This window comes from Xylocopa sonorina, chromosome 10, assembly GCF_050948175.1.
Source record: "Xylocopa sonorina isolate GNS202 chromosome 10, iyXylSono1_principal, whole genome shotgun sequence".
NCBI lineage: Eukaryota > Metazoa > Arthropoda > Insecta > Hymenoptera > Apidae > Xylocopa > Xylocopa sonorina.
In genome coordinates this window covers 11,418,820-11,445,362 of record NC_135202.1, presented here as the reverse complement: position 1 = coordinate 11,445,362, position 26,543 = coordinate 11,418,820, and the positions used below count along the sequence as shown (strand labels likewise).

The 26,543-nt window shown below is 49.4% G+C and overlaps 2 protein-coding genes across 8 annotated transcripts in view; one reads left to right on the top strand and one right to left on the bottom strand.

Moving 5' to 3' along the window:
- Positions 1 to 9: 9 nt before the first annotated feature.
- Sloth2 (ubiquinol-cytochrome c reductase complex assembly factor 6 sloth 2) lies at positions 10 to 502 on the top strand. Its single transcript, XM_076903722.1, has 2 exons — positions 10 to 205; positions 300 to 502. Exon 2 carries the CDS (start codon positions 312 to 314, stop codon positions 480 to 482), a length of 171 nt encoding a protein of 56 aa, XP_076759837.1. The 5' UTR covers positions 10 to 205; positions 300 to 311; the 3' UTR covers positions 483 to 502.
- A 461-nt stretch (positions 503 to 963) lies between these two features.
- Positions 964 to 26,543, bottom strand: part of LOC143428666 (colorectal mutant cancer protein) — a 35,453-nt gene continuing 9,873 nt past the window's right edge. For 5 of the 7 annotated variants that reach the window (XM_076903714.1, XM_076903718.1, XM_076903715.1 and 2 more), the window contains exons 2-14: positions 24,939 to 25,168; positions 24,423 to 24,559; positions 4,820 to 5,081; positions 4,382 to 4,530; positions 4,100 to 4,321; positions 3,621 to 3,809; positions 3,313 to 3,503; positions 2,970 to 3,236; positions 2,709 to 2,904; positions 2,437 to 2,628; positions 2,180 to 2,367; positions 1,996 to 2,098; positions 964 to 1,243 (exon numbers count right to left, since the gene is read on the bottom strand). In XM_076903714.1, the coding sequence (XP_076759829.1) occupies positions 1,133 to 1,243; positions 1,996 to 2,098; positions 2,180 to 2,367; positions 2,437 to 2,628; positions 2,709 to 2,904; positions 2,970 to 3,236; positions 3,313 to 3,503; positions 3,621 to 3,809; positions 4,100 to 4,321; positions 4,382 to 4,530; positions 4,820 to 5,081; positions 24,423 to 24,559; positions 24,939 to 25,168 (2,437 nt within the window). In that variant the 3' untranslated portion in view covers positions 964 to 1,132. Of the gene's footprint in view, positions 1,244 to 1,995; positions 2,099 to 2,179; positions 2,368 to 2,436; positions 2,629 to 2,708; positions 2,905 to 2,969; positions 3,237 to 3,312; positions 3,504 to 3,620; positions 3,810 to 4,099; positions 4,322 to 4,381; positions 4,531 to 4,819; positions 5,082 to 5,597; positions 5,817 to 9,894; positions 10,428 to 24,422; positions 24,560 to 24,938; positions 25,169 to 26,543 lie in introns of those variants that run through there. The other 2 variants (XM_076903719.1, XM_076903721.1) reach the window with 2 other exon arrangements.

Here is a 26,543-nt window from a genome sequence, read left to right as displayed (position 1 = left end):
TTTGTTCAACATACGGCACTGCACCGCGCATAATCAACGTTGTGTGACCCACGGTGTTTCGTTCTAGTACTTAACTAAAATTATTATATAGAAAACATTAAATTACACGTGTTGATTAATACAATCAATAAATAAGTAACCTAGAAGATTATTTATTAAAACATTACTAATTCTGTTTCATAATTGTTGAACGGTTGGAGAAGAGGTTATAATATTATATTCTACACTTGTGCATCAATACTATAAGTGTTTCGAAGAATGGATAGAAATAAAAAATTTTCTTATATTTGTGTTTGCAGATAAATAACACAATGCCGTACGGTATGTCGTTTACGCGATTTGTTGGCTTTTTCATAGCATCGTTTATAGCGGTGGCAGCCGGTTCACAATGTGTGCATCAAATATACAGGCCACTAGACGATCTGGATGATCTGATAGAGGAAGCGTTTAAAAAAAGATTATCGGAACAAAATAAAAAATAGTGTAACATTAAATACTTAATAAATTAATTGTACAGTACAGTCGTTATTGATATATCCAATTTTTATACTCCATTATGTAACAAAATGTTCTATCGAATGAACCGTGGAAGCAAGGGATCGATAAGAATCGAATATAGCAATAGAAATGGAATAATTAACTGGCTTAAAGTTGCTTTCAATTTCGAGACGTATACCAGATTTAATAAAGCACGATTTATTTCGTCATAGTTTACACGTATCACGGTTTTTCTCTTTAATGCTTGAAATATACATATTTACAAGATGAATATCACCGTCTATAAATGACATATAGTATGATGTAACAATTATTTATAATTCACAGTATACTTGGAGGACTTTCTTAAATAGTTTGCTTTCATCGAGGTGTCAGCAGCGCATTTTTTTTGTATAAGCCTAGCTTGTTATTTAATTTTGTTAAGACAGCTACTAATTCGTACTTTTTTTGTTCTTTTTTTGTTTCTTATATATAATTACAAAAGCGGATAATCAAGCATTATTCTTGGGCAACTATCCGTGTAAAAAAATACGTAAATTTCATCTCCGTTTCGATCGTATCATAGCGTCAGGAAAGATAGTGAAAACACTCGTAGAGCCCGGTAATCGATCGATTTCCATTAATCACTGAATTGTCATAACGATGTCTCGCTGGCGCCAGAACTCTGGGATTGAAGTGGTAAACTTGTTTTGTATCCTGCCGATTCCTCCTCTAGCAATGCTATCCGCTGTTTTAGAGATTTTACCTATAAATCAACATATGTTTGGAAAAGTATAAAAGTAAAGAAAAATAAAAGAAAGAACTCGTAACTAATTTATTATTTTAATTCATTAGATATCCATTGGCTGATAGAATGCAACTGCGCACAATCGGGCGCAGCTCGATGATGAAAAAACAAGATGGCGATAGCTGTGTGCAAGAAGTGATATCGTACGGTGTGCTGCAACGATGTTCACGTTAAAATATAAAATAAGAAGGGCAGTGAGAAGATTTTATCATAATTTGCCTGGCAAAGCACTTGGATCCTTACGACTTTTACCAGTATTCTTTATCCTCGGCGGTCTCCTGGAGTTTACTATGATACATTGGCACGTAGGAGAGGTTAACTTTTATAGAGTGTACAAAAAGAGAAGAATAGAAGAAGCGGTTGAACAAAGATTACAGGAAATGAATAGTTGAGTCGTCGATTTTGTGAATAGGAACCTAATGAACAAAAGTAGAATTCGTGAATGTACATGATTTGTGAGTGCAGGCCTAGTGAGCAGAGAACATTATAGCTTCGATACCTCGCATTCACAGCAACAAGGGCACATCTGACACATTTTACCTGTACAAGTCTTACGAAGACTGACATTGTTCATCAAATGCACGAGGGATGTAATTTATGCAGAATCATGTACAAAGTGTAATAAATTGTTTCACATATGTATAAACACAATTCTAACAGTCCTTTTTGACTCTCTTCCCAACACACACTACATTTACGCTTGTTCATACCTGTGCAGCATGTCTCTCGACCATGCCCAACATTTGTTGTTCCAACTTTTTTAACCTGGATTGATATTTCTTCTTAGACTTCTCTAACGTTTGTACGAGGGCCCTTAAAAATGTACAATACACTTAAAAACGTTTCATTTCATAATCCACATACAGATAGGTTTCTTATCTACAGGTAAATTACCCATTAGCTCTTTTCAAATCATTAACAAGTTCAGCTGACTGTTGATGCCTCAATTCAGAATTCTTGTTAACTTTATCCAATGTAGAAACTAATTCCTGTAAACGTTCTTTCAACCTGGCCTCTCGACCCAGCGCCTCTATCAACTCCGACTCCATGCCCTCGCTTTCATTATCGCTCAACCCTCGATCCTGCACAGAATTTACGGTAATATGAAATAAAACGTTTTACTTTCAACAAGCATCCTTACGTATCCTTACTTTATTCGTAGCCATAGCCAGCATGGCTTCAGTATCGTTAAGCTGTCCCTGAAGATGTTCGATAGCAGCGTGTTGAGCCGCGATCTGCGTATCGCGTGCGTTTAATTTTAATTCTATAGTAGCCCGTTCTTTTTCTAATAAGAAAACGCGCGCTCGCAGTTCTGCCTTGTCCTCTCGCATTGCCATCAATTCCTGCGCGATTATTAAAATGAAATACCTTTAGTTTAGAAATCCGAGGCTGATCAATAATAAGCGGCAAGACATTGACGAACCTGCATAAGTACGGCGGTTTCTAAATCTAGTTTCCGAGCTTCGGCGAGGGAAATGGTATTCTTGGAATTCAACGGTTCAGCATGAACGCTTTCCAATTCCACCACGGTCGATCTAACCATGGCGCGTTCCCCTTTCAATCTGCTGATGTGTCTTCTAAGTCTTTGCTCATCTTCGACGCACCAGGCTACTTCAGATCTACGGCAAGGTTGTACAATAAAAAAGAAAAATATAAATTCCTTGACGCCTCGCGGTATACTTACTCGTCTGATAACACTATACTATCCTCCCATGGTGTGTTCAGAGTGTTCATACGATCATTCTCCAACTTGCTCAGAACGTGATAGGCTACATGTTCGGCTGCTCTTCTGTTGTCGATCGTAATGCCATTCCTTTCCGTTGACAATGCGATCTCGCTCTCTAGTAACGCTACCAGGACGTCGTAAGCTTCTATCGCGCGATCGCTATAGGAGAGGGCTAATCGTAAGGCGGTTGCGTTCGACTCGTACTTTCCCACTAGAAGACTCAATCTAGAATAGACGAATCACGCATAGAAAAAGTCGTACGTTCCTCTTCGTTCTTCAAAGGTAAATTACGAAGGTATACCTATCGCATTGCGCTTTGCTCTCGTGCAAAGTTAACGCGAGGACCGCGTTATTCGCACGCGCGTGCTCCAACCGACTGTTCAGCCTTTCCGTCTCGACTTCGAATTGCTTTTCGGATCCATTCAGTTCTTGAAGATTCGAGTGCTCTAGCAGATCTGATACCAAGTGCTCGGCCACCATCGTAGAACATACCTGTACAAATTCACGAATAAAAGTCCCGCAATATTTGTAATTTTCGTCTGTAGCTAGGAGTTGAATCACGCGCAATGTTGATTCGCGAACGATCGTACTTCGCAAAAAAGCACGTACCCCCAGGTTGGTAATATCGGGCCCTGTGATGTGCCTCTCGTCGGTTCTCCTGAGTCTCACCCTCTCGGCTATTTTAAGAACCGGTGCTTCCTCCCTCGTTACGCTCTTTGTAGGCGGTGTCTGCAGGGGCGGCAAGAGTGGCGAGCAAGGTGCACTCAAAGGTTCCGGCGAGCTGGTGTTGCCTCTTGTCTGCGAAAATCAAAGGAGAACGGGGGAAACATTAGAGTCGGAAAAGGGTTGATAAATATTTTTGTGAAAGTGTTGGCTGATCAAAGGCTGGCCAAAACACCCGGGGGTAACGATGCGAGAAATTCGTTCGACATTCAACGAGAAGTGCATTTCGGGTGCATCAAGATGAAAAGAACGATCCTCTTTCATCACGGGAGCTCTCTGGGAAGCCTCGGAGCGTCTATGTGGGCGAACATGCATCGATGGTGCACGTTCAGAGGGACGTAGCAATAGGTCAAATTGCTACTCACTCGTGGATCTCTGCGAGGTGAGTCACTGCCAGTTTGCTGCCTCTGACTGTTGGCCTGATTTTTAAAATTGGCTAGCTGTGCCTGCAGACTCGCGACTTCTGCTCGAAGGGCCGCGATTTCATCTTGCAGTGCCGCTACGACCACACTCTGGCACGAGGCCGCTTGCTGCGCTGGCTCTGGTGTTGGTAACGCTGCGGGACTGTCCAATTGTTCCCTGCCGTTCTGTGAAAAAGTTACAAAGCGTTATTCGAATGAATCAAATTGATTAATCGAGAAATATACCTCAGCGTTGCGTGGTTCGATGTCCTCGCAGCAGCTGGAATCGGCATCGCCGAGGGTACGATCACCGTCGCCCTGTATATCACCTCCGCCTTCGCTCTCTTCGACCGGATTAGTGATAGATCCCTCCGCGTCTCTGCTCGTCTCTATTTCTACAAACACATATTCAATCTCTCAATTAAAACTGCTCTCCCTGCCTTGCCTTGCATAAACGCGTAAGACATACAGACGAGAGGCAACAAACAAGTAAAGAGTGTCTCTTCGCAACGAGGACCCGAATTTTCGACCGCACGGCGAGAAAATCGATCGAGAAACGACTGAAGCAACTCGCAGCTGGGTACGCGTTGAAACATCAAACAAGCCACGGCTCGTAAATCTCTGTCGAAAGCGAGCACAGAGCCCGTTGCGTACGGATTTACGGAATCGGCAACTGCCTCTTACCGGACTCATCCTCCTCGGCAATTACGGTAGCCCGGTGCCTCTCGAGCTGCCTGCCAAGCTCCGCGATCACGGAATGCAACTCGGTCAGCCTCTCCTCGTGCCTCGCCGCTTGCTGTTCCGCCCTCTGTTCCGCTCGCGCTGCTTGCACCTCGGCGCGAACCAGAGCAGCCTCGGCCGCCTCCCTGGCCCTGGTCGCCGCCACCAGCCTTGAGTTCAGCTCGGCGACCTCGGATCGCAGCGACGACAACGCGGCCGCGTGCAACTGCAACAGAGATCAACGTGCCTCCATTACGACGGCTGTCGCTCGGCTCGATCGGAATCGCGCATCTTTAACAAGATTTATATGGTACAACGGCAAACTTGTTTCGCTCATTTCGACGCTCTTACATCGTGACGTAGCGATTGCTTTAATTAACCCCTCGGTTTTAGATTAACCTCGAGCCAAGTTCCTGCATCCGGGACCATTCATTTCGATACGTTACGTGCGAGGAACATAGGTCTCCGGTAATCGTAGGTTTCGCGTGTTCAGTTATTCGTTCAGCTTCGAAGACCGTGCAGTCCAGGTTCTTAAAGGATACGGCGATTCGTCTGACTGTTGTTAAACGCGTTCGGGTAAATGTTCGCCAGGCCCAGACACCGGATCGTCCTCTTCCTTATTACCAGCGGCCCTCATTAATTTCGCCGCATTCGCGGCATTTCGAGCGTGAACGTGGGAAAAAAAAGAGGGAGGTAAAAAGCGCGGAGGAGTGGAAAAATGCGTAGGCGAGCACGCGGATACCTGTTTACACGGCATCGTTCCACGCGGAGAGTGTCCTTCGCGGTGGCAACCGTGCGTGACGGACGTTACGAGACGACGAGCCGCTAATGATTCCTGGCCAGGCGATACCGCGCGCAGATCGAGACGGAGAGAGAGAGAGAGAGAGAGAGAAAAACTGGCAACTCGTATAAGAATCGTGGCTCGTAATTACGAAGGATCATTTCAGAGACGTCCTTCCTTCTTGTCGCGAGAGGGAGGACCGTGTGCGCGTCCCCGTCCCGAAGAGTATCTCGCGGTTACCCCTCGACGACGGGTAAACTAGTTTGCCATCGGATCTGCCCGCGACACAGTAGACTCTCCTCTTTCATTTCGACGTGATTCATTCCCACATCGCTGCACGTGAGTCCAACAGTTCTTGCGTTCCATTCACGAGAGACTGATAATTGCTTCCGATTCTGCAAAAATTCCTCGTTTAACTATCATATTTCAATTGCTCGTTTCTGGATAACATGGTACAGCAAAGTGTTAAAAGTCCTACGCATGGTAGCCGTTGTCTCGACTTTCTCAACGTTGCAAATGGAAAATCCAATCAGTCATATTGTGACAGTTGCAGCACGATCTGGCAGAGGAAGATGAGGTTTCCGTTGATCCTGGCGCTTATCTCTGCGGTGGTTTCTGGCATGCCCGTGGGGCCATACGATGGTAAGTTCGTCAGAGTGCGAGGCAAAACTTGCGACGACGCTGCATCCTGTCCAGATAGTACGCCGTGCACGATGCGGTGTCTTCGAGGGCGTGATGAGAGCACCTGCGTCTCAGTGCCCGTGTGCTACGCTGGATCCTGAGTGACGCGATACCGGACGAGAAACAAGTGGCCTGCTTCTAGGCCACTAGTCATCTTGCTCGTACACGAACTTACGCGTATACTAGCAGATGCGTTGGACGTGCGAGCCTAGGTGATCGATACGAGTTTTCCTCACTTTCGTTCTCTAACTTGATACGATGCGATTCAGGGATATGCACCGTTAATTCTCTTGGTCTCTGTTTAGAATATCTTCTGTAAAATAGTATGCAAGAATATAGATTTCATGAATCTCATTAGGAATGATTCTCTGAACCTACCGGATAGCTCGCAACGACGCGGGAGGATCAGGAAAGAGGAACAGGTTACAGGTCCTTCTGGTCCACCGGAAATTGCGGTGAAGTGGTGCAAAGCGCGGTGAGCAAAGGGGTCATCCGGAGGGGTCTCGACTTTCGCGACAGTCGAATACCCGATATCCCGTGTCCCGGATAGATGGAGCCCGCCAGAGCTCGTTCTCCTCTTTGATACACGAAATTACTTGGAAACTAGAGGTTGGGTGGATCCGGTCGCGACGAGGCTTCTGGTCCGTGTCACAGAGAACCAGCTGAGAGGGAAAGTTTGGCTTCTCTCGATATCGTACCCAGTTTTCGGCTCGTCGACGACGATTATGGACAGAACGAATACAAGAGCGATCCGATCGCGTCCTGTTAAATGGCTATCGCGTGTGTCACGCAGATGCGTAAAGCTGTCATCGTCTCATGGAAATCTTCAGAGTTTCACTGAGAACTGGAGCCTTTCTCCGAGTCGTGTGTTTGCCTCGAAATTCACCGTCCGTTTGCTTTCGAAACCCGAATCTTCCACTCGTCCCATTTTTTCTCCGAGTCGGTTTTAAAAACCAGAGCCCCGAAAGGACCGCCAACGAAAGAGCCGTCGCTTTATTCACCATCTTCATCGCGAATTCCGTAACCTGGCACGCGAAAGACCTTAGAGCATCCGATCGAACAGCGTTTCGTTGAAAATCGACGGGGAATCGTGTAACCGGAACAGCTTCCTCTCGGCTATCGTCTCGAGGAACGAAACGAGCGGAGCTGATGAGACGGACGGCGGATAAAAGGCGGGGAGAAACGGGTGAAAGCCTTTAAAAACGTTTCCACGCGCTAAGTCGTTAATATCTTGCCGTCTGTCTGTCTGGTCTCCGTCACAGACGTATTATTTTCCAGCGGGAAGAACTCTTTTGCTGCTCGACGCGCCGGCACGCTCCGCCGCATCATCCTGATGAAATATGAAGCCCCGGCGATCCGCGGTTCGTTCTCCAACCTGTGATTCAGCCTCTGCGAGATAGTCGAGCGTAGATCGAACCGTTCGAAGGGGTGGTTTACGAAATTATCACCCGCTCGGTTGATCGTTCGTGTTGCGAAAGAAACATCGACTCTTCCGGGTCTTCTTGCCGTTCGGACAGGTCCCGTGGAAAGAAGTTTCATCGAAAGCTGTAGCATGAAAGTCAATCGTATGGCAGCCGGTCGAAACCGGATGGCTGCTGCATTTTCTGCTGCAAAATACCAGCCTTTTCGAGGTAAAAACTAAAGTTTCTTCGTCAGAAGAGACCATCGAACCAGTTCGATGTTGGACGCTGCAGAAGAAAACGATTGAATTTTACGCGCGTAAAGTTGTTTCCCTGTAAAGTGTGGCGCGTTCCATCGGCGATCCAGAGCCGACAGTTCGTAACGAGATTTTTTGTAACGAGTATCGACCCAGCCGGTAATTCTTTAAAGGGGTCAACTAGGTATCCCTTTTCGCGATCGTAAATTCCTCGGCCAAACCTTCGTGACCCTTTTTCCTCGCTTTATTCGGTTGACAAAGGGGACCAGAGCGACCTCACCCGTTTTGATCCGCGAAGACGAACCGGCTAAGGGGCGAAGCGCACCGTTCTCAAACGGTCCTTTTGTGGCCGCTGGGACAAAAGAGGTAACCCACAGACATGTCTATTCTGTCTGGATGCGAGGACATTGCCTGTAAAAGTAACATCCCCGTCTACTGGACCCTTTCAGCGACACGTACACCTTCTCCCTGCGCAAGTAATCCGCTGGCTACAATAAAATCTTTTAAAATCGGTTACGCGAACGGAAGTGTAGAACCTGGGCGATCCCTTAACCCTTCAGAGCTGACTCACAGCTCTGCTCTTTTTTAATCTCACGGGAACCTCGTTGGATATCGTTGCAACGTGTTCGCAGTTCTACGAGTATTCTTAGCAAGATTTCATCGTTCGTCAATTAGCAAGCGGATCGATCGGTTAGACGTTCCATGGACAGTTCAATTCCCAAGTAATAATAGAAATCAGTGGGTTCGGATACGAAGAGATTCTCTCCTCTAGACGTGGAATTATCGATCCGTTTAATCCAGCGGACGCGGATGAAAGAAATCGGGAGTGACAGACAGACGGTGGAGTCTGGACAGGAGTCGAGTCGGTGACTTGACGGGAGATATGGTATTGGACGGAGAAACGCGGCTGGGAGGTGTCGCTGCGGGGTAAACGAAATTACCGGGACGGAAGTTTATTTGAAATTCCGCTGTGAAATCGATCGTCCGGTTGGTTAGCGGTGCCTCTCGTCCGCCGCTCTGTTCCTGCCGGATTAAAGTTTAAAGGGTGGTAGTCGATTCTGCATAAGCTTTAACGGGGAGACAGACGAGGGGATGAGGGCAGGCGGAGACAACGGCGAACGAATGGATAGGCCACGAAGAGACTGGGAATATATATATATATAGAGAGAGAGAGAGAGAAAGAGAGAGTGAGAGAGAGATAGAGAGGGAACGATCTAAACGCGACGCATGGAGTACCAGAGAAGACGACAGGGATAAAAAATGAACGAGACGAGTTTCAGAGAGAAAAAGAGGAGGCAGAGAGGAGGGGACCGGAAGGAGAGAAACATGGTCCTGTTCCTGAGAGACAGGCGGTCCTCGACGAGAACACGTCCCCAGCTTTTGAAACGAACGCGACACCGGAAAAAATTACGGAACTCCATTATCGGGTGTCGGAATGCTCTTTGCCTCTGGCGGAGGGCCTGTTCCGCGTTTCGTTAGCGGGATCGCATCTCGCCACCCCTTTCTTTCTTCCGCTTTCCTGATTCCCAAAGGCATTCTTCCGCCCGCTCTCCTCTCTAATCGATAGCGGAATAAACTTGAAAACGATCTCGTGGTCGGCTGGTCCTGAACTCCGATCCCGACCGCGATTCGATCGAGTCGAAGAGGAGAAAACAGATACGAGGCACAGTCGATTGAGCGAGTTAAATCATCGGGCTCGACCGACGTTAACGCGCAAGAATGGAACGAGCTTCGATTTACGACTCGAACAGCTGCGATCATGGACCGACGAAATATTTCACGCCAGAGGAATCTCCACTTTATTGCTCGCTCGTTCGGTTTGATTGGACATTCGAGCGGCTCCGGATTAATGGGTCCGACGACGAAGCGAGAGCTTGGTTAAAAATCGTAGAAACACTTTTCGAAACGACTCCAACTTACGGACTCCTGCTGCTTATCCCTGTGACTAGCCTCGACCTGTATAGGGACGGTCCTGTCGGAGCTGCGATCACCGGGGCAGCAAAGCCACGACCTGGACCTGGTTAATCCTTTCGGCTCCTCTTCCTCCTCCTCGCCATCCTCGTCCTCGGTGGTGGCGCAATGGACGTAGACCAGATCGTCCCTGCGCGGCGTCTCGAGGATCTCTTTGCCCGGGGCAGAGACGTGACTCGACTGCACCATGTACCTGGTCGCTTGTTGACAGTGTTGTTGCTGTTGCACCTGCACTCTCTGTTGGTGCAACCGGTCCACGTAGTAAGCTGGCTCCGCGGAGCCATTGTTCACGGCCACGGTGAACCCCGCCACGTTGTCTCAATGCCTCTGCTTAATTCTTGCCTCAATGCAGCATCTCTCCTTCGGTCCATGAACAGTTTTCTCAACCCTTTTAGCGTTCGTAACCACGACACCGGTCGATGGGGACCCTGGTATCGTCCGTCGATACCCTTCGCTCCTGGCTGCGATCGCGACTTCGCTTTGAACTCGCGTTACGGACACCTCGCTCTGTTCACAGGACACTCTTCGTCACGGCTCGATTACGCGAAGCAACGCGACGAGATGTTGCGACACTGTAGCGATCGGTAGTGGATTTTCTTTCTTTCGCGGTGCAATTAGGTTACCGCCGGACGGAATAGCTGTATAGTTTTATTGCCTGTCTATGATTAATGCCGCTTGTCTCGAAGACAAAGGACTAGAGCGGTGAAAGCACTGTCCAGGCTCGGAGCGTGCGAAGGGTGAACCACGGAGTTTGAATAAAGATGACGATAGAAAAGATCGTGTGGTCATTGTGCGATACGTGATCGCGAATTCTTCACCTATTCAACTCTTGCGCAATAATCTGTCCATACGATACGGAACAAGTCTTTCGCCTAATCCCTTTTTCGTACCAAATACTTCACGGTATTGGATGCCTATTCTACCTTGGAGTGGAAACAAAAGGAAGTCTTCGTACGAGAAAAGAGAATGTCTTCCCAGGAAACTAATTCTCAAACAACGTGCCACGGTCCGACACGCTCCAGGACGCACGTCACAGCTTAGCGGAGCATCGGATAAAACGTGAAAAGAACTGCCGGAGTTCCCAATTTGGAGCAAAGAAAATCGCAGCTACTAATTATAATTCCGTAGTCGGATTTTTCCGCTTTGACACGCGTCGCTCGCGCGGCGATTCCGGCGTCGAGATCGCGGGAAAGCTCGAGAGCACCCAGAACGCTTAACAGCACGAGGTATGCCGGCTGAGGTTTTTACATTTTCAACGCATTTAACGAGCGCGCGATTCCGGCTGCCTCGTTAACTTGTCATTAGTGGCCCGGTCAACGTTGGGCCTCCGATGTTCACCACCGCGGGGCTGTTCGTTAGCTTTTCAGCGATGCGTTTCGACGCCTGGCCCTCGATTCCAGCTAACAAAGCGGGAACCGTGCGCAACATCCGTCAAATTCTTTCGCCTGTTTCTGTTCCCTCATCGAGATTGAACGATACTATCTCGACCGTGGCGGCCGTCGTCTCGCTCAGATTCCTACGATAATTATTCAATCGTTACAGCGGATCAAACCTCGTAGAGGAAGCGTAATCGTGTCTGAAGGTATTAAATTCTCGGAACAACCGATATCAGATATCCAGCAACGCGTGCTTGACTCTTGGAGAACAATCGACCCACACGATGTACGCCTAATTTCGAGGAAACGCTTCTTGTCGCCGTAAATCTCTCACGCGCGAGCGTATTTGCGTATTACGCCGCGTGGCTGGCATAAATCTGCCCGGAGAGCTTCAACTCCCTAGAAAATAAGAAACAGAAGCGGATGAGAATGAAAATTGGGAGGCGAACAATAGATCAGAGTAGTAGAACGAGCATAATTGGCTATTGAAGGCGTTCGCGTGACCAAAGTATCCTCTTAAGTGGCGGAGAACGTGTTCAACGGTTTTTAGCCGCTCTAAATGGATCAATAAAAAAGCTAAAGAGACTAGATAAGCTGTAATAACAGCGTTAATTGAATATGTATCATTGCTTTTTACAGGAAATTGACGCAAAGCAGAACGCACGACTTTGACGACGTCCAACGAGCACAAAACGCCTGATGGAGAGTAATCGAGAGCTCGCAACGGGTCGAATCCACCTATTTAGAAAGCTGGTTAATTGCTTCGGCAGTGTCTATCGATTCTGAATGGCGAAATAAATTAATTGCTCGACCGGCAATTATGAGACCGGCGGGGATTTCCGTCGCGAACCTAACGAGGCCCTTATTGCTGGTTGCAATTAGTTTTTACACGGGACCAATACGCGATATCAAAGCAGCGGCCGCGTGGTGCTCGCGTTCTCATCCTAATCCGTGCGACACGGGTCCAGACTTTCTTCTGCCCCTGCGATTCCTGCTCCAATTCCCTTGGCATGCGAAGAATCGACGAGGACAAAAGTCGTTCGGCGAGCTCGGCAAAAAGAGCCGAAAATTCCGCGCTCGCCGAGTGTAGCGGCTGGCGGGCAGGCGCGTTAATTAAACGAGTTAATTAGTCAAGGCTGTGCAACCGCGCGAGGCATGCAGGGAAAACCGCGGCGCGAAATTTAGTAGAGACGGCCAGGGCGCAGCGAGCGTCGGCGGATACCAATTACGGAAGCAGCTCGGTTGTTCGCCGTTACTTTTTGCTGGTGAAGAGCGATTCCACGCGTGGTCGCGGGTCAGTTGCCGCGCGGTCGGTTGGAAATTAATGCGACGCGATAATCGACGGGCGGTCGTCGCATTCATAATTTCCATTCAATTAAAACCGCGGCTACCGCGAGAAAATAGCCGCGCGGCCCGTTCCATTCGTGTAAATCATACTTAAGCTAATCGAGCCAAGATCTCCTCGCGATCCCGGCGTTCTTTATCCCCGTACGCTTTTCACGGTCCAACGATCCTTATTAATTCCACGGAGCGGAGAAAGTTCGCGTCCGGTGGTTATCTGTTCGCGAATATCACCAGGATACAAGCTCCGCGCGTCGATGAAAGTTCCCCGTGACGGAGAACGCGATAACGACCACGGATTTCCCGAGAAAACCGTATCCGAAGATACGATTCGAAGAAACGCAGTGGTATCTCCGCGATATGCGCAATTTAAACATCGACGATCGAGAAAACGTCACTTTTCGGAAGCGTCGCGGTGTACAGATCGAACGATAAACGCCGACAGAGACGTCCCTTGATCCATTACCGAGCGCGGTTGTCCAAACAGCGTGAAAAAAGCCCGGTTAACGAGTAAGAGGCAGCGAGAAGGGGGTGGGGACAATTTTCTACAGGGGCAGCGAGAGTTTTAGCAGCTGCGCGTTACCTTGAATGGATTAGCTTATCGTTTATCGTCGCACGGTGTCCAGGGGACATTTACATTACGCTGACGCGAAACCGGCGCCCTTCCCTTTTGAACCGCGCCACCCCGTTCTCTCTCTCTTTCTTCCTCTATTCGGCGGCCGCGCATGGTCATCGCAAATTTGTCGCGTTGACTCACGCGTCTCGTTTCGCACTCGATCGCTATCTTGGTTATTAATTAGCAGGCGCGTCGACCTCCAAAACCGGGAGGAATTGTCGTCCCAGCTGGCAACGAGGAGCCTCCGTTTAGCGTCCGGTCGCGAAAACGGAGCCGCGTTCGATTCAGAACAGAAGTGATCGTTCGAAACGAACCGCGCACCCTTCAACGAGAGACGAATTTAACGGCAAGTTCCAGCTGCGAACTCGAGGCAAAACGCGATCGCGAAACAGTGTATAATCGTGGCGTGATTCACGGGTAAGGAACCCGTGGGTAAGGGTGGCACGGTTTATACGGGTGGATATTATACGAGTACCTAATTAGCGCGTACAGGCCTGTAACACGTGCGCGGTCTCGATTCATCGATGCCAGTTGCTGCGCGATGATCCACGGGAATTCCTGGGAACGCAGGGCAGCTTCTCGCATCTGCCATTGGCAGACCTACGGCTATACAAGCATCGCGGTTTGCTGGTTAATTCGCGGAATGGAAGAATTCGAAATTCCAGACGTTTCCCGAGCTCAACGACGATCGTGAAATAAGAAACGTCGACGATGAAGGAGCGCTTTTAGATTTATTTCCTCGAAGCTCCAATCGAGCATCCCGTAATAAAGTCCGCAACGAGGTCCGAGCCTCCAGATACGTTATCTGCGGCTTAACTTGGTCGATAAAAAATAACGGAGAAGTAATTTATCCGAGAAACCGCGAGCGCATTTTACAAAAATATTACCGATAACGTAGCGGAAGATCGGTTCTTGGTGGGATAAAAAAAGAAAAAAAAAAACGTCCCCTCGGCGTCACGGGGTCCGTTAACATTGTCGCGGTCGAGCAATTCAGGTTACGATCACGGGCAATAAAGTTCGGGCGAAGTACAGAAACGCGTTGCTCGTGCCGGTGTCGATACGGATCCCCTTATCCCCGCTCGCTTTACCACCGCGTTTTACGGCCGCGTTTTTTCCCGCTGGCCCGTATAAACGGCCGTTGCATACCGCTTCGCGCGTTCCTAACGCCATTAAACGTCTGTCTCGCGATCATTACCGAGTCGCGCGCGGCCAGCTGAACCGCCCGGGCCAATTCCGGTCGTTAATTTACGAGTCGATCGCCGCGTAGCGATTTACGAAACGTCGTTAAAACGTGAATGTCACACGACATTAGCACGGTTGGGAACGTATCCCAAGGTACGAGAGCGAGCGCCTCCGCGACGAGGAAACGTGTAAAACGATTTCTTGCCCCGCTGCGAGAGTCGGCCGGCGATGGTTCTGGTAATCGAACACGGCGATCGGTCTGTTCTTACCATCGATCGACCGATAACGCGATGAAGATCTTGTCAGGCCGCGCATCGCCAATGACCGTGGTCATTATCTTTAAACGATTGACCAACTCCGAGTTAATTCGATGCAACTCTGCGCAACTCGAAGGTAAAATCCCTCTATATCTATACATCCTCTTTGGTTATCGGTGCTCTCTAGTAATTTATTAGCCAGTGTGCGCTGAGTATCAGCTTAGAGCGGACAGAACGGGTACCGTTCGTAACGAGCAGCTGTACGCGATCGAATCGTACGTGGAAGATCGCGTAGCTCGTACTGAAAAAAGGGATCGTGATCGATCGTCGTTTCTCAACGAGAGAAAGGAAAATTCAACCGGGAGTGGAAATGGGCTCTCGTCGAGGAACGGAGGCACATGAAGCTCGCTCATCAAGGAAGCGTAAAAAGGTGTCGTTTCAGCGGATCGCTCAATTCCCCCGGCACGATGCGCGGCTCCGTCGGACGAGCCGGTGTTTTTCTTGACGAGCCAGGCGGCAAGGGTTAGCGTGCGCGAGACGCCGGCGAATCGTTGCTCGCTGGAACACCAGGAACGCGGAAGGGATGCCTCGCGAGGAAGCCAGTTCGTTAAACTCGTTACCAATCCCTGAAATCGTTGCTCCGGAATGCACCGACCGATCTTCCTTTTTCTTCCTTTCTGTTCTGCCTCCCTGCTCGCCTCTCAGCCAGACTGCGGAGAGACAAAAGCGTCAGCGAGAAGAAAACCAGAGGAATACACGCGAGTGTGGCGTATAGAGGAGAGCTGCCGATGGGAGCTAATAACGTGAACGAATATGGTCTGAATATTCAGATGAGCGATAAAAAGTCGCGATGAAAACACCGTGGAACGCGAACAAGCGACTGCTGGTTGGTAACGATACCGTGAAACACGCTGGTAGCCGAGGGAACGTTCCAAGAACGCTATAGTTATCCCGCGGTACGTGTGGAACAATAAGCGGAGGGTGAACAATCGTCGAGGAAGAATAGAGTTTCGAGAAGAATCCAACCGAACGGGGGGCACCGATCGTGCGAGGAATAAGAACGATTTTATTCTAGACAGGCGATGACAGAATTGGAGCAAACGAGGACGCGGCAGAAGCGACCCAATTTCCGAGCGTGCTCGATGAGCGCGTCGAGGACGCGCGTACCCGACGAGATCGAGGAGCCGCCGACGACACGGGATGGGAGGAAGATGGGCCGTCTGATTTATGCGACTCCGCCGCGCATCGGCTCGCAAACGATTAGATAAATGCGCGCATCGCCCGTTTAGGCAGCATGCAAATGTCTTGCGTCGCGAGGTCGACACGTGGTAAACATTAAGCATCGTCGAGCGAGCAGCCCGTACCAGCCATGGAACCTGGGTGATCCGCGAATCAAACGGGAGACAGAGAGGACGGCGCCAGACGTTTTTGCGCGCGACGCAGCCAGCCGTTTAACGATTATGACTTTATCCGCGTTGGTGCACGATTCAGAGAGGGGAAAAAGAGGACGGCGAGCCTAAGACGGAGTAACAAGAAGAGCGTAGCGGAAAATCCTGCCCGCTCCGCGCCATAACGGGCGCGGTGATAATGCAAAAGCAAAGAAGATGCGTCGTATCAATTACTATCGTATTGGCCAGTGGCGCTAGAGAAACCGAAGTGTATCGTTCGGATATCGTAACGACATTTTAATTTCCACGACAAGTCGATAATTCTCTCGAGACGGGGAGGGTTAACGAACCGATCCGGCTGGTCGAGCGGCATTTTTCAATGTTGTGGGCTAATACGTATTTCCTAGTGGTAAAGCGACGGGTCTAGCCAGACGGAGAGTGGCCGGCGCGGCGCCACGAAGCCAACAAAACGCAGCCTTAATAGAAATTAAATGAATCGTATTGTTTTCCAAAGTACTGTCCGGCATGGTGGGCAGGTTTTTGGAGCAACGCCAAACGAGGTTCGTAACGGGAGGAGCACGCCGAGGGGACAGGTGGGTCGGTGAACGGACCGAGCCGTGCACACGCGTGTGCGGGATGCACCGCTCGGTCTCGGGCCGCTGCTTTTTAAATGGGACTTGTGTACGACGCGGCGCATTCTCCGCATCGTTAGGCCGCGCTAACAAATTGCGCTCGATCCGAGAACACGACCGTGAGAGCTTAGACCGCGTCGATGGTTGCACGCTGGATGCGGCCAAGTTTTTCGCCGCGCGGGATCCAGAGCCCGCGAAAGTTGGAACGGGTAAGTTTTTATCGGACCGCTCCGAACTTCGTCTTCCGACGTCGATTTTTTATTACAAGTTCAACCGAACGAAGTTGGATGGAACTTTCGTTGTCAAGAGTTTATGGAAGATGAGATCGAGAACGGGGGATGATCCGGGATAATCGTCCCAGCTACAGAGACGCGAGACGTGCGACTACACTTTTTCAATCGCTGTCCGCATCGGAAGGTGATTATTTTGAATTACGAGTCGAGGTGACAGAAACGAGGGGATGGTTACCCGTCCCTTGATCGCACGAGAGTACAGCTTTTTTCGCTAGTGGATCTCGTTGGCACATGATTTACCGTCCCGACCTCTCGTCACGCTCGCTCTTGGCCAATCGATATCAAGCCACGACGCATTTTCAAGATCTACGCGAATCAGTTTCGACGGATTTCGCGATTGCGCGGCGAGACAGGTCGTAAGTCGGGCCATTAGCTCATGTAAATTGTCACCCGTTAAGGTGAGCCGATGATCGCTGACTAATGACACGGTTTTCATTAGCCGATGCACAGTTAACGATTCCCAGCTCGTACCGCCTAATTAAATCGATGAACCTGCCACGTGACGAACCTAAAAAGCGTGGCCGAGCGTCCAACCGATCGTAAATAACTCTTTCGTGGAGCAACGGAACCCGGAGGAGATCCCACGTATTCAGGGCTGGCACGGGGAAGAATTGCAAACCGCTCGTTACGATAAACACGAGTCGACGACGTGTGACGTTATTATTTTCAATTTCCATACTCGTCGTTTGCGCGTAATTAAAATCCGCGTCGCAGAACTTGCGGTGCAGCCAACGCGCGCGACCGTCCAACCCATTTTTCACGGCTTGCTGGCGTGGCCGCGCTAATAGCTTACAACACGCCGCAACGAGCCAGCAATACAGAGCCGATCGTTCGTTGTTCGAGCCGCTAATATGCAACCGCGACGAGTTCGAACCGCGGCGGTACCAAGTGTACCGATAAATTGTGTCTGACTCGCTGAAGGAAGGGCGCACGGGAGGGCTCGTCGCGGGTATCGATAAGGGCCAATCAGCCAAGGATCCTTTTTCCTATTACGCGGTGTATCGGAGAAAGAATTTCGCGGCGATACGAACGCAGCGACGAGGGCGAGGTAGGACGTTGGAGTACAACCACGGGATAGAATGATAATGCGGATAGTATACCGCAGTGCAATTCACGTTACCAACGTAATTGCTTTTGCATCGATTGTCCTCACGAGGTCGGCCGTCTTCCCTGCGCCCTACATAAACGGGGAACCTGGCCTGCGCCAATCTTACGGATCGCGGCAACGATCGCCGTAGATCGAGGCGAAAAATAGTACCGCGGTGCACGCGACACGGTTACTCCTCTTCTCGTATCGATCGTTTCTCAACTAGAAGACAGTGCGGATCGATTTACCATCTAACCCTTAATCTCCTGATCACTTTCTTCGCAGTTCACCTACAGACCTTCATCCCGGAATTCTAATCGTTTCCCTAGCCTTGGTTACAACAGCGTATAGATCCGCAGCTCAACCCTTTCGCGTTCGATAACGCCTTCTATTTTTACACGACATCCCCCTTTCCGAAGAGCAGGTGCAACGAAGACCCTGAGATTATCGAGAATGTTTCCTATTCAACGTAGATGAAATCTAACGCGATGAAATCCTCGATTGATCAAACGCCGATCGATACTTACAACCCTACCGATCGCTACGTTTGCTGTTCTCCAGCGAGTCACCGAACGAAACGAAGAAATCTCGAATAGAGCCACTTCACCAGTACACGCAGTGCGTATCACACGGCATGGTCCGCGATTTCGCGAATGCACGGCGCGAAAATCGGTGGTGCGCGCGAAGATCGGTTGCTCGGAGCGGCAACTCGGACCGCTCACGCTGGGCGAAACACTCGGTGACGGACTGAGCCACCGATTCTCCCACACCCCTGGCGCAATTCGCCAAGCGGCAGCCGAGGGCGTCCGAGAGGCGCCGAGCGTCGCCGATCTTACGGCTGGTTGCAACGAAAGCTCCGATTCCGGCGCGCAAGCCGTCTCCCTCTCTCTCTCTCTCTCTCTCTCTCTCTCTCTTGTTTCACTTGTCGCGCCGCTCTCTCTCTCTCTCTCTCTCTCTCTCTCTCGCTCTCTCTCCTTCAGCTATACCAGCTGATAAAAGTATAATAAACCAATGGGCCTTGTGTCGCACCCCGCGAGCAATCGCAGCTCGGTGCGCGCGAAAAAACCGGATATCGCTCGACACGATCCGTTCCGCATCCCCTTTCCGATGTCTGAGACCGTGACGGAGTATCCTGGCGAGGGTGAGGGATGAAGCTTTCTTCGGCGGGTGTCTTATCTTGTTGCGTTGTTTGTACGTTCCATCGATCGGGGATAATCGATGAAACGTTCGAGCAGATATGATAGGAGGTGCTTAAGAAGTGGAATGTTAGCTGCAGAGGATTGCTGTGCAGGTCGGGCAAATCTCTGCTCATCGAAATTGAAAAAATGGATAATTGAGATTGGATTTCTCTAATTATCGTCTATAGAAAGGGATGAATCTCTACGAACACGCGGAATCCAGTAATCCTGGAGTGAATTGACGTAACCTTTCGCGGCAACGGGGTCCCAGTTGGATCGAAGAAAATAGGCTTTCTCTACGCACAATTTCACCGCGTCTGTAGAAACTGGCGTGAGTCAACATTCCAATGGCACGCTCCAAAGTGGTCGCGCAATGGCTTCATCGGAATATCTTTCAGCCAGCACGCGAGACGAAGCCGCGTGGGTTAATACGACCCACGTCGAACGAAAGAGAACCTTTCCATTCATCTTATCGTTATTCCGGGTGGCGGAGTCAATTCCTAGCGTATCGAAACACAGACGCTGGAACAAGTTTTAATTACGTCGAGCTGCGAAAGACAATGTCGTATCGTAATTATCTTCGCGCGATTACGATTTACAGCCTATCGATAACTCTGTAGACACTTCTTTCCGTCGATGACTCTTTTATTTACTGGCCACCAAGTGTGAAAATCACCGGCACTCCTCCGGTTGACTAATGACTCTGTTCGATTACAGAAACAGGGACGCGATTGCGTCGAAACGATTCCATTAAGAGCACTCTGCTCGCGAGCATGATCACCGTTTAAAGGCAAACCGTGTGGAACTCGAACTGACATAATTACAGCGGAACGCGACGCAATCGCGGCGATGCACGGAAAGAGAAAAGACCGCGAACGTTTACCCGAGACTCTCTAATTGCGAAGGACGTCGCGACCAGACACGTGATGAACGGTCCACGCGTTTCGGTATTCGACAAGAATCGCGCGACCCTCTCCTAGTATTAACGCGTCTATTTGATCACGAGAACTGTCCTTTAATGGCGCGTGCCACACCTGTTTGCCAGTTCGTAATATTTGTCCACCTACCGCGCCTGCTAGGCAATCCGAGTAACGGTACCACGGGCGATAGTTTCATTTCGGAACGACTGGCTCTCGCTCGTTGGTAAAATGAAAATTTTAGTCGAGAAATTTCGGCAGTGATAGGATAGACTTGAAACGGGCGAACTTTGCCAACCAGATATCGAAAGTAAAGAACTTTTTTCGAGATATGCAAATCGGAACAGGGAGGATTCGTTGAATCGCAGAAGAATCGTCGAAATTAGGGGAGAAAGGTGTAGTTTCTTAACCAACTTCGCTAATGTCTCAATTAGCACGACACCGTTTTCCGCAAGCCAAAGGAAGATGAAAGGTAGACCTTAATTTTCTAACGCACGAGTCAAATTCCTCTCATGGGAATAATGTATCCGTGTTCTACCATCTGACTCTTGGATTAAAAAGAAGTATTTACCAAAGAGAGGATGAATTTACGAGTTAAAAACCTCATTAATTGCGAAGAGGAGCAGAGAGGTTTGCGCGTGCGTCGATATATCGTCGCCCGCGTGGCAAGAGATGCCTTGCAGGCTTTATTGCGTCGCGATGCCCGCCCGAAGAATTCGACTGGAGCCTTTAGCACACGACGACTGCCTCTCCGGGATGAAATTCTCGGGACAGAAGGCAGCGTGGAAGTAAATATCCGGGGAAGATGGCTAGGCGACTCTGCTACGTGGCAATGGAAAGTAACGATCTTTCTCTCCTGGAAAAACATCGGCCACCTAAAGCTTCGCTCCTCCGTGCCTCCTCCCACGCGTGTAACAAGGAGAGAAAGCTCGTACGCGATATTGGCTACCTCTGTGCTCGATGTAACGAGACGGATTTTTATCGCTGATCCGCTCGTCGCGTGGCGTGCCGATGGCCTACGTCGCAGACAAAGGCGTCGTCCTTTCGCGTGCTGGCTACCTCCGACTGGGCCGATCGATACCGTTTAGACTGGATAAACGTTGTAAATTGATTTTGCGCGCTACATAAAACACCCTTCGAGACTGGATTAAGAAGAAAGAAAAAACAAGAAAACAGTGGAATTTTTCGCATCACGAAAGAGAGGAAGAGAGAGATTGAACTTTAACGTAGATTTACGGACCTCTGTGTCGACGGTGATAAATTAGAAGACTAGAGGGGATCTCCGATAGTGAGAACACGCTTGACCATAAGCAACCACGAAACAAAACAATCGCTCGTAGTAAGAACCAAGGAACGAGATTTCCTCCCTAGGAGAGAACGAGGGGACACTTTCCTGGGAAGAGTTATCGATTGATGACCCCAATAACGTTTCGCGAAAGTTATCAGCCTGGCCGGGGTACGATACGAGATTACAACCTCGATAAGCTATTGTTCCTGGTCAAATCCTTGCCCCGTTCCGTGTGTATCGCGGGCCGAGCGATAACGGGCACAAAGCGCACCATAATCGTGCTGCTTAATTCAATCTGTCGTATCTGTAATAAGCCATGTTCGGTTTATCTGGGATCATACAGGGACGCATAGTTCACGGTACAGCGTAACTGCGCCGGTGGCCATGCCAAAACGAGAACGCGAAAAATGTCTCGGAGCTCCTTCCTCGAGAACCAGCTGCGGTTAACAGTCTATCAGATTTGCGCCAACATAATTTCCTATCAATGAATTTAGAGGGAAATTTAAGTTGGGAAGCGTGAAACCGAGGATTACAGAGAGCGAGGCAGAGTTTTCTCGATGGCCAACCAAAGAAGAGTCGCTGAAACACAGCGGAAGTAGGTCAACTAGGAGGATTTCCGATACATTGCAAAGAATCGCCGAGGATGAACCGGAAGACACGCGACACGCGCTAGTGGACGCGACCAAGCGCCCCCAGGGATCGGTTTTGCGGGATTCCAAAGATCGATTCCGCCCCCTGGCTTCCTACTGGCCGCGAACTTTCGCGCACGGCACGCTTCCGAGCGCCAGAAGGATAGTCTCGACCGGAAACTGCGGACTTTCGAGTCGTTTGTCAGCTCCGTACACTGATAAAGTGCATTTTGTAGTCTAACGCAACTTTCGACTATATACTACTTTGTGCGAGCGTCTATTTAACGATGTTGCCACGAGAACAGTCACCTGTCGAGAGAACGACCGAGGGAGGGGGATCCTGGAATCGAATATTTCTAACCGAGTCTCCGAACGGAAGCAATCGCATGACATTCTATTAGGTGTAGCCGTCAACGCGATGTCGGCGGATTTACGTAAAATCGATACTGCGAGGAATGTTTAACACCCTATCCAGAAAACGTGCTATCGACAGCCCCAGGATAAACGCAAGCGAAATCTATTTGAACGACCTCTCTGCGAAGTTATCTTCGCCGTAGCTGAAGATTCCCCGGATGGTTCTCGATACACCGTGTAAGAACAATCGACACGATCTCAGACGTCCATTCCTTGAAATACGATTCGGTCGCCGATTAAAACTATTCGCAAGGTACGGTGTACGTATTCCTTTATCTAGATTCAGATAACTCGAATTAGCATGTTTGCAGCGAAATCGCCCGGAGGATACACGCGCGAGCGAATTAATTTCCGTCACGACTTCGATCGCGTTGTTACGCGTAGCCCCGCATCGTGCGAATCTCCAGCAGATAGAGAGTGGAATTAACGGTAGCGTTACGTTCACCCGGCTCTCCGTCGACACCTCTGGCTCCGGCTTCCATTTCCATGGAAATTTCGGTAACAGGTTAACGTCCATGACGTCGCTGCAACCGCTATCCGGGGGCGCAGGAAAAGTCCGTGAAAATTTGCGTTCCGCAGGATAAAAGGAGATGGACGGTATATTCCTGGAGGGAAGGTACCCGTTTCCTTGCTCCTGTAGGCATGCAAATTTATCGGTGAGAGAAGATAATGGAACGAGGGATGGGAAGAGTAATCGGAACTAGCCAATTAAATATCTAATTCAGAGTTGGCTAGTTTCTGATGCGTCTACTTCCAAGCTTCTTTCGCGGATAAGCTACATTTTCGGAAAACTTATACCTGCCACGAGTGAAGTTGTAAAATCTGGGAGAAAGGATGACAATTTTGTAGGGTAAGGGTACGTTTCCCTCGCTCGGGGCAGAGCTTCAAAATCCGACTCGTCGTTAGGGCGTCTCGCGGCCGCTGGCTGGCCGGCTTAACGCGTTTTACTCTTATTCTTCCTCGCCGGCAAAGTATATACGTAGTTCAGGTTGCCTCGCCTCGGGTCTCGCGGGCTCACCTCCGCGAGCGCAGCTGGCTAAACGTTTGCTCTTGCTTTCTCGCTTTTTCGGTGCGGTAATGCACTACGTAATAACGGTTATTTATAGGCAGTAAATGCCGTGTGCCATTCTCCGCGCCTGCCTTCCTTCCACCCTCCACCGGTTCATCGTTTCCTTCCCGCGATCGCGACGGCCCGCGATAATTCCTCACCGCGTTGGAATTCGACCGACCTTTATCTCCCTTTTTCCCCGACGCGATCTCCACTCGAGGGAGCCCTAGCCTACTCTTCGTTTCGACTCTGCTTTACCGTAAACTCGATGTGCAACTTTTTTCCGACTTCGACTTGAAAACGACTAAGAACCTCGGTCCGCTCGAGCGAATATCAGGGTTATCGATCGTTCCAAAACTGGGACGATTTTAAGGAGTGCATGGATCATTTTGTAGTACCGGGTTGCGTTCAAGTGGCGCGTTTTAATTGCGTGGATTCGTGCAATCCGAGTAAAGGAGTATCGAGCGGCCCAGTTAAGAGACAAGTAAACTGCTGCGGGAAGAAAACTGAAAGGGTTTTTCCGAGCGAAAAGAAGTTTAGTTGCTCGAGGGTAATTTGCACTCGGTAAGTTTCACACCTCGCTACGACTCTGTGTAAACGGAGCTCCTTTGAAATCTGTTGTTTCCCTTTTTTCCTCGCGTTTCCTTTGCTCTCCCACAAGCTGGAAATCGGAGCAGAAAATGTATCCCACCGACGGAATAATTCCGCTCCAATTTACCGCGATGCTAGCAGAAAAATGTGTATACGCTGAACCAGTTTCGAAATTATTTCAACAGTTCCCACTTGATACGCGACGGAAGATAGGAAGCGCTTTTAATCGCGGGTGCTCACCTTGTTTGCCAAGTCTAGCATGTTTCCAGTTCCCCCTGCGGCAGCTTCCACTAGTTTCTGCAGGGTATGAGGTTCCGGTGAGAGATCGCGTGCTCCGCTGTCGAATTCCCAACGTTCATGCCGACCAGATATGGTACCTGAATACACACGAAAGTTGCATCATTCTACGTGCTGAAATTTGACGCACTTAACTGTCAGTTAAGTACGTCTGCGACGTTCAAAAGAGATCACATTTATCGCACGACTTCTGCTCGTTTCAACTGCATCAACATATGAACGCGAACAAATTCCGTGAACCGATCCTTCCAATCCTTCCACAAGATTTTGTTACCTGCAAATGAGTTGCAACTATATGGTGTATCATTGATGACTCGTAAATAAATGAATAAAAGGCTTTAGCAAGGATCGAATCTAGTCCACAGCAGTATAAAATTTCTGGTAGTTTTTTTCTCTCTCCAAGGATCAATACTGAAAAACGACCGTCTCCTATGAGGACGGTAAAAGGAAGGAGCTTACCTAGACTGTTGTCGCTGCTGGTGGGCAAGTATTCCGGCGTGTGCGTATGGTGCGGGCTAGTTCTGTGCTTGCCGGACCTGAGCGCCTCGATTTCCGGTCGGAGAGCCAAACGGCACCTGAGGAACTCTTGATAGGAAATGCGACCGTGCTCGTCCGCCCCCAATTCTCTCATTAACTCCTCCACCGAGTTTTCGAGGTTCAGCTCTCTGCATACCGTCAGCAGATCCTGGCTGAAATTCCAAACAAAAAGATCAGTCTGAGTGCTCCGTAAAATCTCCACCCGATATAGCATACGTATGAAACAAATCAGACGGCCCTAACGCGATTCAATTTCCTTCGACGTAACAGTTCCAAGTTTTCATTAAACGCAATCTGAAATCAGCTGTTTTTCCAGACGATCACACATCCGATGAAAACACGATGTCGTGAATAATTTATTCGCTGAATAATTCATAGACTGAAGATAATGCTCGATACTTTGCAGACAGGGTTTAGAAAAAAAACATGCGTCGCCAATAGTCACGTGGAAGTATTCGGAACGTCAGACTCTTGTTTACTGTAGGCTTCAGGATTAAAATCGTCGCGATTACAGACTGTTTCCACGTCGTGACGGTGTCCGAGGGTCTCCGTTACCAGCAGAGATCCCCTTTTTCGCGACAGCAAGATGGAATATCGGTGGGATTCGATTAAAACGTACCGCGGGTACGTTCGAGAATCACGCGGGACAGGTCGATACCGGGTAAATTAAAGATTCACGGAGCCAGCACGGACATTCGGAGAAAATCGTTAAAAGGAGCTCTCGCTCTCGTTCTATCTGTTCCTCTTTCTCTTTCTGCGGACGCTGACGTCTTTTGTTGCGATGCGACGGAAGAGGCGTGGTCTGGACAGGATTGAACGTGGTACTCCAACGCGTGGAAGCGTTGCACAACGGGTTTCTGGAAAAAAGTGTCGGGAATTGTAATCTTCTAGGTTTCGAAGCGCAGGGTATCGGAGAAATTTGCTATATCTACTTTAAAAATACCATAGATTCGACGACAAATGGAAAGAGAGAAGGGTACCAGCCGAGGTGGTCGAAGGGGACAGATAAGGTGGGCGGGCTGCTGGAACTTTCCCGAGGGAGCTTCCCTCCCGTGCTGCTGTGAAACTTTTCACTATTTTCTCGAACCAATAGGGCGGGGTGCGCGAAGAAGTACGAGACGCCGATCGGATAACGCGGGTTCATCTCGTTCCGCGCGTCTCTATGTTTGCTCAGGCACGTGTGAAACACGAACACGTGCGCCGTGTGCAACGTCGATGGCGTGCCGAAGGAATCGCATCGCTCTGCAAAATGTAGTAGCGTTATTATTTTCCTGACAGCTACACCTTGCGTTTCCCTATTCAACGCCGGAGCAGCTATGTATCATAATTTTAATCAACTTTCATTCACCATGGGAGCCTTTTAAAAAAGCCTCCCAGTAGTTTCACGCTCGATCGTATTCATCGCAGAATGGACGTTGAAGCCAGGCGACCGGTGAAATTGCAATCAAAAGGATGGACGAGAGAAGGGTGGAGACTGTCGACGCGGAGATCCGGTCGTGATTAACGGGACGCAATCAATGCGTAACC